General features: G+C 33.9%; 4 protein-coding genes across 4 annotated transcripts; all 4 read left to right on the plus strand.

Moving 5' to 3' along the window:
* Nucleotides 1-135: 135 nt before the first annotated feature.
* Nucleotides 136-3,697, plus strand: LOC106352621 (F-box/kelch-repeat protein SKIP6-like). The gene is made up of 2 exons (XM_048742018.1): nucleotides 136-344; nucleotides 680-3,697. The coding sequence occupies exon 2, from the start codon at nucleotides 2,467-2,469 to the stop codon at nucleotides 3,631-3,633; it is 1,167 nt and encodes a 388-aa protein (XP_048597975.1). The 5' UTR covers nucleotides 136-344; nucleotides 680-2,466; the 3' UTR covers nucleotides 3,634-3,697.
* On the plus strand, nucleotides 808-1,201 carry LOC125575552 (germin-like protein subfamily 2 member 2). Its single transcript, XM_048740604.1, has 2 exons — nucleotides 808-942; nucleotides 1,004-1,201. Exons 1-2 carry the CDS (start codon nucleotides 808-810, stop codon nucleotides 1,199-1,201), a joined length of 333 nt encoding a protein of 110 aa, XP_048596561.1.
* Nucleotides 3,698-4,002: 305 nt separating the features above from the next.
* Nucleotides 4,003-5,829, plus strand: LOC106352592 (translocase of chloroplast 33, chloroplastic). The gene is made up of 8 exons (XM_013792218.3): nucleotides 4,003-4,152; nucleotides 4,282-4,379; nucleotides 4,460-4,567; nucleotides 4,647-4,771; nucleotides 4,882-5,146; nucleotides 5,220-5,288; nucleotides 5,362-5,523; nucleotides 5,620-5,829. Exons 2-8 carry the CDS (start codon nucleotides 4,284-4,286, stop codon nucleotides 5,686-5,688), a joined length of 894 nt encoding a protein of 297 aa, XP_013647672.2. The 5' UTR covers nucleotides 4,003-4,152; nucleotides 4,282-4,283; the 3' UTR covers nucleotides 5,689-5,829.
* A 2,001-nt stretch (nucleotides 5,830-7,830) lies between these two features.
* On the plus strand, nucleotides 7,831-10,275 carry LOC106352582 (uncharacterized calcium-binding protein At1g02270). Its single transcript, XM_048742019.1, has 9 exons — nucleotides 7,831-8,081; nucleotides 8,179-8,283; nucleotides 8,370-8,475; nucleotides 8,769-8,992; nucleotides 9,067-9,143; nucleotides 9,233-9,341; nucleotides 9,431-9,562; nucleotides 9,651-9,872; nucleotides 9,948-10,275. The coding sequence occupies exons 3-9, from the start codon at nucleotides 8,403-8,405 to the stop codon at nucleotides 10,173-10,175; spliced, it is 1,065 nt and encodes a 354-aa protein (XP_048597976.1). The 5' UTR covers nucleotides 7,831-8,081; nucleotides 8,179-8,283; nucleotides 8,370-8,402; the 3' UTR covers nucleotides 10,176-10,275.
* Nucleotides 10,276-11,372: the final 1,097 nt, after the last annotated feature.

Raw genomic sequence — 11,372 nt, forward strand, 5'->3', positions numbered from 1 at the left:
TAGAAAACTATAGTTTTACCTACTTAGCTTTGATGTACATTCATAGTTTGGTAAAGACAAATAAATTGTTTTGTTTTTCTCAAGCAATGTCTTGTCGATCAACAAGACTGGTCTAATTAAGTTCTATAAAAACACCAAAACAAAAATCTAGTGATCCCATAATATCAAGAACCTGTAGCTTCTTTTCTCAAAACTAAACAATACTCATATAATTACGTCACATTTTTTAGCCATGATGAATTCACGGATAATTATTACCATCGGATTCTCTTATATTATCAGTTCGATTCGTGCATACGATCCTGATGCTCTTCAAGATCTCTGCGTTGCTGATAAATCCCATGGTAAATTTTTTTTTCCCATGGTAAAAATATTACTTACTTCTATTAAGATATTTAATTTAGCATACCAGTTTTAATGGTATCTCAAAAATAAAGTAACATAATTTAAAACTCGTATCGTTTAGGAAGAACAAGTAATTCATAAATAGAGACCCGAGTAGATTTTATATCAAAATACAGTTAAGTTCGTAAAGATGACTGAATCAACAAGGTTGTAAGTTAATTACATATTTAATGACAATATATTAAAATCAGGGATTTAGTGAATGATTAATAATTACATCAGATAAACAAATATGCCTTGTGATATGATAAATGGCACAATGTGCGCATCACAGGAACCAAGTTGAATGGATTTCCATGCAAAGAAACGTCAAACATCACGTCGTCCGACTTATTCGTTGCCGGAATTTCAAAACCCGCAGTTATAAATTAAACTCCACGACTGGCTCCGCCGTTACGGAACATGGAGAAGATCCCAGGGCTAAACACTCTTTCCGTCTCTTTAGCACGGATAGACTATGCGCCGGGTGGTTTGAACCCACCTCACACTCACCCACGCACCACTGAAGGAGAGCTCGAAGTTGGGTTTATCACGACGGCAAACAAGCTTTTCTCAAAAACCATTTTTTGTTTTTCCAAGAGGGCTTGTGCATTTTCAGAAAAATAATGGCAAATCTCCAGCATCGGTTTTGTCGGCGTTTAATAGTCAGCTACCAGGAACGGTTTCTGTTGCAGCGATGCTTTTTGCGGCGGAACCTGCTTTGCCGGAAGATGTGTTGACAAAGACTTTTCAGTTGGGGTCTAAGATGGTTGATAAGATTAAGGATATGCTTGCTACGAAGAAATCATTTAAATGATAATATCGTCACGTTTATGATGAGAAACCTATCAAGGTTTTTCATTAATGGTATGGTAACTAAAAATAATCTATTACTGTAATTATCTGATTTGTATGGGTTTGCAAAAGATAATTTATTTTTTTATACATAATATTAAATAAATAAATCATCATGTATGAGTACTTCTGAGGTTTAGGTTTGTGATTCATAATATATACCCTTCACTCCCTTAATAATTATAAGAGCGTTAGGATGCTAAATTAAGATTTTTATTAATAAAGAAAGTTGTAATTTTTTAATTTAAAATAGTTTTGTATTTAAATTATAAAATGACAATTGACAATTGATTGATAAACATACGGAGCTAGTTTCACATCCAGTTCTTGCGGTTATTAGTTTTAGACTCTTTTCTACTCCCTCCGTTATTTAATATAAGTCGTTTTATAGAAACCTTTTTGTTCCAACTTATATGTCGTTTTCGGTTTTCTATGTAACATTTATTAATAATTAATATTGTCTGACCAGTGATAATATATCTTCTATTTTTCTATTGGTTAAATTGTGGTTAGGTAAATAATTAATGATGTTTTTTTGAAAATATAATAAATTAATGATTTTCTTAATTTATGTGCATAGCTTTAAAACGACTTATATTAAAAAACGGAAGGAGTATATTTCTTTTATTTTTAATTTTGATCAATGGAGATATTTTGAAGTTTATTTTAGTTATGACTTTATAAGTTTAAGTTTAGGATTGGACCAAAACCTAAGATGGACTGAAAATGTATAAAGAGCTAACTAATAAGGCCCATGACAACAATTCGTTTTGTTTTATTCGCCAGTTCTTAAATTCTTAAAACATGATTAATGCGGATCTCTTAAAATGATGTTTTACGGTAATATAAGAAACTTCTTTTAGTTTTTTCTTAACTAAATCCTATCATGAACTACATATGGTTGGCTTATTTTCATGCAACATTTAAATAAAACACATTTAAATAATGAAACGCATATCTATAAATAATTATTTTTGGGTTGAAATTAGATTTGTAATTGAACCGTCCTAAACCGCTTGGTTCATCCATTCAATCCAATGATTCAATGTTCTTTCCTTTTATTTCAGCAGTATTTTTTTTGTTTCCTTTTCTTTCAGACGTCAATGGCATATATAAATAAATAAATTGAAAACACAATCAGTCGTGGTTCTAATCAGGTTTGTGTCTGGATCCTCTCTCACATCACAGAAAGCCTAGCGCTAGAAGGGAAATCCGGTAATCAAATCAATGAAAGGAAGATGTACGATTCAGGGATGTAGTCGATTGGCATTGAAGACGAGGAAGAATGAGACGAAGAAGGTGTGTGGGCTGTGGTCGCTGCCAGATGATGTGTTTGTGGACTGCCTGGCTCAGGTGTCGAGATTGGACCTCGTGGCCTTAGCTATGGTCTCCAGGAGACACCGGTTTTACGCAGTGTCGACTAGATTCTGGGCCTTGAGGTATCGGATGGGTAACGTGGACCCATACTTGTACGTATTTATGCACATGCATCCCGACCCAAGCCCATGTTGGTTCGTCCTCCACCCCATGCAACGTCGGCTGAAACGTATCAATTTGAACTTGTATCCGGCGACCCCAGTAACAGGATCATGTTTCGTGAAGACGGATTTGGGGATCTATACTATCGGTGGACTCATCAACGGCAAACCAACATCGGAAGTCACGTTTCTGAATTGTATCGAGCACACAGTGTACCGCATCACGCCTATGAAGATGGCTCGAAGCGGAGCATCGGCAAGTTTGATAGAGGACGGGGAGAATAAGAAGAAGAAGAAGATATACGTGTTTGGAGGGTGCTGGGATGTGGCTGATTCCTCCAACTGCGTAGAGGTATATGATATCGAAACCGGAACGTGGGAGTTGTTGTCTGTGTCTACGCCCAAGATGCCCCTCAAAATCAAAGAGAGTATGGTGATGGACGAGAAGCATGTCTACGCGGTGGATGAGGATGGTGAAATCTTTGTTTTCTTGACAAGCAAAAGTATGTTTTGCGCAGAGGGAGAAAAAGAGACTAACCCGGATGATAAAAACGATTGGCGTTTGTTTGATCAGACGTTTTTCTGCCGTGGTGTCGGCGGGAGAATACTGTGGCGTTTGCCGCGTGAGTTTGGTTGGAAGGAAGTCAAGGGTTTGGAAGAGCTGCAGCAGCAACACATTATCAAACTATGCGCCTTCTCTGTCCAGAGGATGGCCATCTTCTGGGAAGCCCAAGGTTCTGATCAGATTTTGGAGCTTTGGTATGCCGAGATTACCCTCAAAATGACAAGACGCGAGGAAGGCGAGGAGGAGGAGGTATGGGAGGTTTGGGGGAACATTGAGTGGTCCGGTGCTGTCCTCTCAGACTCATCATACACTGGCCTTAACTTGTTATTTGCTGATTCTCTCTATCTCTGAATATATTCTCAAGCCTTTTGTTTTTTTTTTCCAAAACTTTATTTTATGTATCTCCTGTTTGTGTCATTTTATATAATTTGGAATTCAGTCAGAAAGCTTTTACTCTTGAGTAAAAGTGTATGAAGAAAACATAGAATAATAATATTGCAACATGTTGCTGATTTGTGTTTCTGTGATTAGTTACTATTTGTCCGAACATTGAGTGATGATCCTCTGTGCGCTTTGCCCGGAGATAGCTTCACAGCTTTTGACTCAGTGGACATCATCTTCCGGTAAGTAAGTTGGAACACAAGCCCTGCCATAACACTAGACATTGATTCTGTTTTGGAGTGATGGGGTCCATTTGTTGATTTTCTAAAGTTATGCGGCAGTTAAATAAATAATAGAAGAAATAGAGGAGTAAAGATAAATAAAATCCACTAAGTAAATTCCGATAACACATGGACATTGTTTGTTTTCTGTCCAGAACGCTTTCCTGAGAAGAGGCTTCTTCTTCTCCTAAACCTCACACAACGAACGGTACCTTCCTTCGAGTCTCTTTTAAAGCTTTTATCTCTTTCAACGTTTATTCGATTTCGTAATCTATAAGCTTTAGCGCTATATATAAAGCTTTTAACTTTTTTTGTTTTTGTTTTGGTTCTGGAGAAGTGATGGGGTCGCTTGTTCGCGAATGGGTTGGGTTTCAGCAATTTCCAGCAGCTACCCAGGAAAAGTTAATTGAATTCTTCGCCAAATTGAAGCAAAAGGTTTCTCTTTTCTTTTTTTTTTTTTTATTTGTTTTATGTTTCTGTTTGTGATAACTCTTAAGGGTTGTGTAATTGTGCAGGATATGAACACTTTGACAGTTGTTGTAATGGGCAAAGGCGGTGTGGGAAAATCATCCACTGTCAACTCTCTTATTGGTGAACAAGTCGTCCGTGTCAGTCCCTTCCAGGTACTGTGTTTAGTTTAGTTGAATTTGCAATAATTGAAGCTGAGATTAAGAAAGTGTGGTGTTTTTTTCAAATTTTAAGGCGGAAGGGTTGAGGCCAGTGATGGTTTCAAGAACAATGGGAGGCTTCACTATAAACATTATTGACACCCCTGGCCTTGTCGAAGCTGGTTATGTCAATCACCAAGCCCTCGAGTTAACCAAAGGGTCAGTCACTACTAGTATTCTTTTTAATCCCCTCCTATGACAAGTTCACTGTGTTTGTAATTTTTTTGTGTGTGTTTGGGGGCTTACCTTGTCTTTGATTTTGGGGGCAGGTTTCTTGTGAACAGAACCATAGATGTGTTGCTGTATGTTGATCGTCTGGATGTGTATAGAGTGGATGAGCTAGATAAGCAAGTTGTTCAAGCTATCACCCAAACCTTTGGAAAAGAGATTTGGTGCAAAACGTTACTTGTTCTGACTCATGCTCAGTTCTCCCCACCCGATGACCTTTCCTATGAAACATTTTCCTCCAAGAGATCAGATTCTCTCCTCAAAACCATCCGCGCTGGTTCGAAGATGGGGAAACAACAGTTTGAGGTATTATGGCTTTACAGTATTATTACCATGTTTGGGAAAAGAATCAGTTATAAATGCTTCTACTGGCTTGTAGGATTCTGCAATTGAGGTTGTGTATGCGGAGAACAGTGGGAGATGCAGCAAGAATGACAAGGAAGAAAAGGTTTGTTTAATCTATTGACTTGAACTGATTTGGAGACTGTTCGCTTATGTGATCTCTCTTTCTCTCGGTTTAGGCTTTACCGAATGGTGAAGCGTGGATCCCAAACCTGGTTAAGGCCATAACGGATGTAGCAACGAATCAGAAGAAAGCGATTCATGTAGACAAGAAGATGGTGGATGGATCTTACTCTGATGATAAAGGAAAGAAACTCATCCCTCTTATCATCGCCGCTCAGGTAAAAAAGAACACACTGCATCCATTTTATAGACACCAATTCGATTTTACTGTCTTGGTCCAACTTTGCTAAATAAACTTTTCTTTCTTTTTGTAGTACTTCGTCGTTAAGATGATCCAAGGAGCAATCAGAAATGACGTCAAGATAAGTGGAAAGCCACTTTAAGAGCTCTGCTTTATTGTGATCCAACTAAACAGAGAAGACTTTCTTTTGTTCTTGTTTCCGGCTTTATGTTACTGTTCGAATCATTTACATCCTCTTTGTCTCTGAGTTTTTGCTTTAAATTGTCAAGTTATCTGTTGTCTTCTTCCTCTGTCTCCGACTACCCCAAACAGCCTGCTTGTCAAGACCGGCTCTTCAATAGGAATGCTGTGCTATAGCCCAATGAAATTTAACTGCTAAATGGTTTTTTTGCACTATGATTGGTCATGAGCAGTGAGCACTATTATATTTTTTCAAATATAAATCGTTTAACTATCAATAACAATAATTCATGTGTAACAGAAACAACTATTATAAAAAGGATAATAATGATTCTAACCCAACGTTAATATTTATTTATGCGTTGACAAAAGAAAAAAGATACATAAATTTTATACGACGTGATTAAGCAACTTGACCCATGGCAGTTTTGTTTAAAGAATTAAAAGTTGCTTTGGTAGGAACCTGGTCAAGGTCACCGACATGAGACAAGAAGCATGACTCTCATTTCTCATAATTAATATCTTACTCCTCTCCAAAGATATTTGGGTTTTTCATTAGTTAGTAATGACTGGTTGTTTTATTAGATATTTTCTAAGTAAATTAGAGTAGATATGTCAATTAGAACTGAAGCCGGCAGCCCGAACCCGTCCAACCCTAAAATTACCGGATCTGGACTTAGTTTTAAAATTATTTGTTATATTAATTACACAGGTAATTTTAAATATATAATATCTAGTTAGTTTAGTTATTATTTAGGTGTACTAGACTGCATATAATTATTTGTATTCAACTATAATCGTTTATTGATCTAAACACATAAAATTTTGAATAGTTTCTTATTTGCATTCAGGTTAATTTGTTACCTTAAATAATAAAACTATGTATAATTTAATATATTAAATATATCTATATTGAAATTAAATAGAAAATAACTAAATAAATACACCAATAATATTTTGAAATTTATTTTAAATAATACTAAACATATGAATTTGATTTGCTTGTATGTTTTTTTGTAAATATTGAATTTAAAATATACGAATAGTTAATTAAAACCAAAAATAAATATTAAGCAAAAACAAATATTTTTTGATATGGTTAAGTATAATACTTTTATTTTATTAAAAGTATTTGATAAACATAGGCTTATGATAAATAAGTATTTTAAAATCTTGGTTTTAATATTTTTTTAAAAAAATAAAATAATACCATTTTTTAAGCTTTGTTTTTGAAAATTATGTTATATAAGTATTTTTTTTAATTTTTATAGTATATTTTTATTTTTTTATTCTAATAAACATGTAAAGAAAGTGTGGATAATAGTTTTAATAAAAAAATAATATGCAAAAATTAATGAATCATCTCAATAATAGTAATCATAAAATATTTTTAGTCAACTGAAAGTAACTGATTTTATATTATTTCTGTAATCATCTAAGAAAATGTATAGAATCTTGAAAACATATAACGTTATATTGCTTAACATAATGTTTTGAAAGGAAGATTTTTTTTTCAATATCAAGGTTTTTTGCAAAATTTTCCTTTTTTTTTATGAAATCACATTATATATTAAAATATATATACATCTTAATAATCTAAATTAAAATTGGATTAACATGAATCAATAACAAAAATTAATAATATCAATTAGATATATTATTTTTAATTCACTAAAATTAACAATTTTACCGGCAGCGCAGCACATAAGAAACTAGTTTATTAAAAAAATTATATAGAGAAGTCACAATCATTTTATTCTATATATATTTCCACAAGTAGAAAATAGACACAGATTTATAAGAGATTGATACTATCATTGAATTTTTTGAAGAATTTGCTTAGTCAGTCATGAATGAAATTACATGGAAAATTTTAATAGTAATTGATGAACGAAATTACATGGAAAATTTAATAGCAATTGTGAATGAAACTTCATGGACCTTACAAAACCGTGTTTTATGTGGTATACATTAATAACGCATTTAATAAATAGAAAAATAAACGGTTCACATAAAGTCATGAATTTAAATAAATTTGATAAAAAAATCAGTCGTGCCAAAAAGAAAAATATATAAATCTGAAGCCTCCATCAGCTTGAAAATTCGAAAAGAAAGGCATCACAGGAGGAGGAGGGAGGCTCATCATCAATCAACGGTCCAGATTCATTATCATCCCTTCACGACTCTTATATTTTTTACCGGCAGACACAACAAAGCGGTTTTTATATTGTTCCGACTTGTGAGAGATCCGATGTGATTGTGCAGAGACTGAACTCGAGCTTAGCTTCTTCAACGAGTATATCGTGTACCACTTTCAATATCTTGGCTCCCATTTATAAACGCGTTGACCAACTGGTTTGTTTGTTTGTTTGTTCCCTTCTTCTTCCTCCTCATGTCTTTTGATTTTCCGAAATTTTCTCACTAGACGACATTGGTTTTGTTGTGTGTACAGAATCAGAGCAATCGAGAGAGCCATTCTCGCGACCTTTGGTATACTCGGAACCAGGATATATTAGAGTTGTTACTCCATCAACGCTCTTCCGTGATCTGTCTACAGGTAATAAGATTATAATATAAATCTTTTAAAAAGTCAACGTTGACTCTTTTGTATGTGGTTAAAAGAGAATTGTGACTGTTCATTAGGAAGTTTGGGTTGCAAATGAAGAATTGGCGAACATGTACCATGATCGCCTTGCCACTGCAGGCTACGATATTTTCCAGTTGCCTAGAACAAACCGTCGTGGCGATGGTAAGTAAAGGTTCTCCATTTTATCATGCTGTTAATTTAAACAATTTTCCCGCTCTGGTTAGGACTTAGGAGTACAAGGATACTGTTCTTGCTAAATTGTTCTAGGTATAACATTTCTTTCCAAAGTCATTAGAATCTTAAGAGGCTTGACATGCGTCAGTTAACAGTAGATTAGAGAGAACGTAGATGGGGCAATCTAAAGATACATTTTGTGATCTATCTGATTGCTTGCGATCAAAGTTAGGTCTCTTTTCTTGTCTCATTTGTGAGTGATTGAATTTATTTCTTAACAGGTCTTTTAACAGCCATCCATAAGGACTACTTTGAACTTGTAAATTACCGGGAGCTGCTGTTTAACGATTTTGGAGACCGTGTTGCTCAGCTCTTACATGTCAAATCAGTTGTTCCCTTCCCTTCTTTTAATGGGAAACAAGATGTTCAGCAAGAAGTTCTTATAGTCAACACTCATCTCTTGTTCCCACATGATTCTACTTTATCTATTGCAAGATTGCGTCAGGTTTGCCTTCTTTCTTTTCGTTTTGCTTCTTTTTTGTGATTGTTTGGTTTGATAATCTCTGCCTCCCTTGACAGGTTTACAAAATTCTCGAATATCTTGAAGCTTACCAAAAGGAAAATAAACTTACCCACATTCCCATTATACTCTGCGGGTGAGATGCTTGTCTTAAAAGAGTAATTGAAATTGTGTCCTCACCAGTACAGTCTACTCAAAGACTTTGAATTATTGATTTTATTTCAGTGACTGGAATGGAAGCAAGCGTGGGCATGTGTACAAATTCTTGAGATCTCAAGGGTTCATATCATCATATGATGTTGCTCATCAGTATACGGATAGTGATGCTCATAAGGTTACAAATCTCCTACCAACTTTCCTCCATCATCATTGTTATTAAAGCCTGGTTCATCCTTAACCGTTTTTCTTCTTATATTTCTTCAGTGGGTTAGCCATAGAAACCACAGGGGTAACATATGCGGAGTCGATTTCATATGGCTATGTAACCCTACTAGGGGCAATTCAAGAAAACCGTTGAGAACAAGTTGGGTGGAAGCTGTTTTCAGCATTATCAAGGTGAGTGAGATTGATTGCAAATATCCACAAACAAAGATTGTTAATCACTTATTGTATAATTCTTGATATATCATGATGGTGTTTCCAGTATCAACTCCAGAAAACTTCCATAGCTGAAGACAATAAGGCATTTGCCATTCTTGGGGGAAATAAGCATAGTGACTCACTAACTTACTCTGGCTTCTGCCAAGCACTTCAAAAGGTAAATCTAATGGGTATACCACATGGACTTAGCTTCCAAGAGACAAAAGAGCTATGGGTTCGAGCTGATCTTGCTCGAAATGGTGTCTTCGACTATGAAAAACTTAAGGTAAAACGAAAGCCACAAACCAATAAAAATGTTAAGTTCGAAGACTCTGATGTATGTGGTTTAATTTATTGTCAGAAAACTTGGAACATGAGGACGGTGGATCAGTCTAAAAAGTGCAAAGAGAGGGTGATGGAGAGTAAGAAGGAAGAAGAAGCAGTTGGATTGAAAGTGAAGAAAGCGGTTTTGTTTCCGCAAGAAACAGAGAAAGGATTGTGGCCGGAAGATTACAGTCTCTCCGACCACGCTTGTCTGACAGTACAATTCTCACTGGTCAAAATAATCTCTAGTAAAACTTTTGTATAGTTGTTGAGATAAAGCATTTTGAACTTTGGTAATAGCATGACTCTGTTTCAGACGACTATGCTTTTGATTGAATCGACATTGAGTTAAATAATAATAAAAAGGGTTTTTAGTAATTAAACCCCTCAACTAAAGATGAATCGTAAAATAAACCCTCAACTAAAAATCATGTGAAATAAACCCTCAACTTCAATTCCGTTAACATATGTTACCCTCCGTCTAAAAAACCGTGACGGAGGGTGACATACGTTAACAGTTTGTAAGTTGAGGGTTTATAATGTTGAAAACTTAGTTGAGGGGTTTTTTTACGATTGAAAAATAGTTGAGGGGTTTTTTCACTAAAAATCTTTAAAATTTAAAATCTTTATTATCATTTATATATTATTTTAGATTGATTTATAAGTCTTTAAAACTAATTTATAAATGTTAATACATTACTTTATAACCGATTTATAAAACTTCATAAACATTTTAATACTTTTACATATGATTAATACGGTTTCACAATTATTTTTATAAGTTTTTACAGATTCTGCTACTTTTTAAGATAAAATAATCTAACATTATTCGTGATACTACATAAACATATATTGCAATACAATAATAATATATCAAATATATTTCTATTGATCAAGAAAACAAATAAAAATATAATGTATTGGAATAAAAATAATCATGCATTATTTTTTGGGATAAAGGGAAAGTATGAGTCAGATGACGGAAATCATAAAAATAAGAAAAAGTGTGTACTAACTCTAAATAGAAAGATTGACTTCTTGGATGAATTATCCTCCACAATTTTTAAGATTTAATATAACTTAGAAAAATTAAATTATTTGATAGTTGACAATGACAATATAAACACACAAATTTTCTTATATCATTATTGCCAAATATCAAATAATTTAATATTTTAAAGTTATATTAAGCTGTAAGTAGTGTTTAAAATTATTAATTTAGGATGTATAAATTAATTTTATAATAAAGTTATGTATTAAAATTTATAAATTAGTTTTAAAGGCTTATAAATCAAACTAAAATAATATATAAATGATAATAAAGATTTTAAAACAATTAATGACTTTTAGTGAAAAAACCCCTCAACTATTTTTGAATCGTAAAAAAAACCCTCAACTATGTTTTTAACATTATAAACCCTCAACTTATAAACTGTCAACGTATGTCACCCTCCGTCACGGT

This window comes from Brassica napus, chromosome A9, assembly GCF_020379485.1.
Source record: "Brassica napus cultivar Da-Ae chromosome A9, Da-Ae, whole genome shotgun sequence".
In the NCBI taxonomy this organism is placed as follows: domain Eukaryota; kingdom Viridiplantae; phylum Streptophyta; class Magnoliopsida; order Brassicales; family Brassicaceae; genus Brassica; species Brassica napus.

What these genes read in the sequence shown, in the direction of transcription:
- LOC106352621 (XM_048742018.1), top strand. Translation starts at nt 2,467, where the DNA reads ATGAAAGGAAGATGTACGATTCAGGGATGTAGTCGATTGGCATTGAAG.
- LOC106352592 (XM_013792218.3), top strand. Translation starts at nt 4,284, where the DNA reads ATGGGGTCGCTTGTTCGCGAATGGGTTGGGTTTCAGCAATTTCCAGCA. An exon ending in GCCCTCGAGTTAACCAAAGG is followed by an intron (nt 4,772 to 4,881) that starts GTCAGTCACTAC and finishes TTTTGGGGGCAG; the next exon opens with GTTTCTTGTGAACAGAACCA. An exon ending in AGAATGACAAGGAAGAAAAG is followed by an intron (nt 5,289 to 5,361) that starts GTTTGTTTAATC and finishes CTCTCGGTTTAG; the next exon opens with GCTTTACCGAATGGTGAAGC.
- LOC106352582 (XM_048742019.1), top strand. Translation starts at nt 8,403, where the DNA reads ATGTACCATGATCGCCTTGCCACTGCAGGCTACGATATTTTCCAGTTG. An exon ending in AACAAACCGTCGTGGCGATG is followed by an intron (nt 8,476 to 8,768) that starts GTAAGTAAAGGT and finishes ATTTCTTAACAG; the next exon opens with GTCTTTTAACAGCCATCCAT. An exon ending in TCGACTATGAAAAACTTAAG is followed by an intron (nt 9,873 to 9,947) that starts GTAAAACGAAAG and finishes ATTTATTGTCAG; the next exon opens with AAAACTTGGAACATGAGGAC.
- LOC125575552 (XM_048740604.1), top strand. Translation starts at nt 808, where the DNA reads ATGGAGAAGATCCCAGGGCTAAACACTCTTTCCGTCTCTTTAGCACGG. An exon ending in AAGTTGGGTTTATCACGACG is followed by an intron (nt 943 to 1,003) that starts GCAAACAAGCTT and finishes GTGCATTTTCAG; the next exon opens with AAAAATAATGGCAAATCTCC.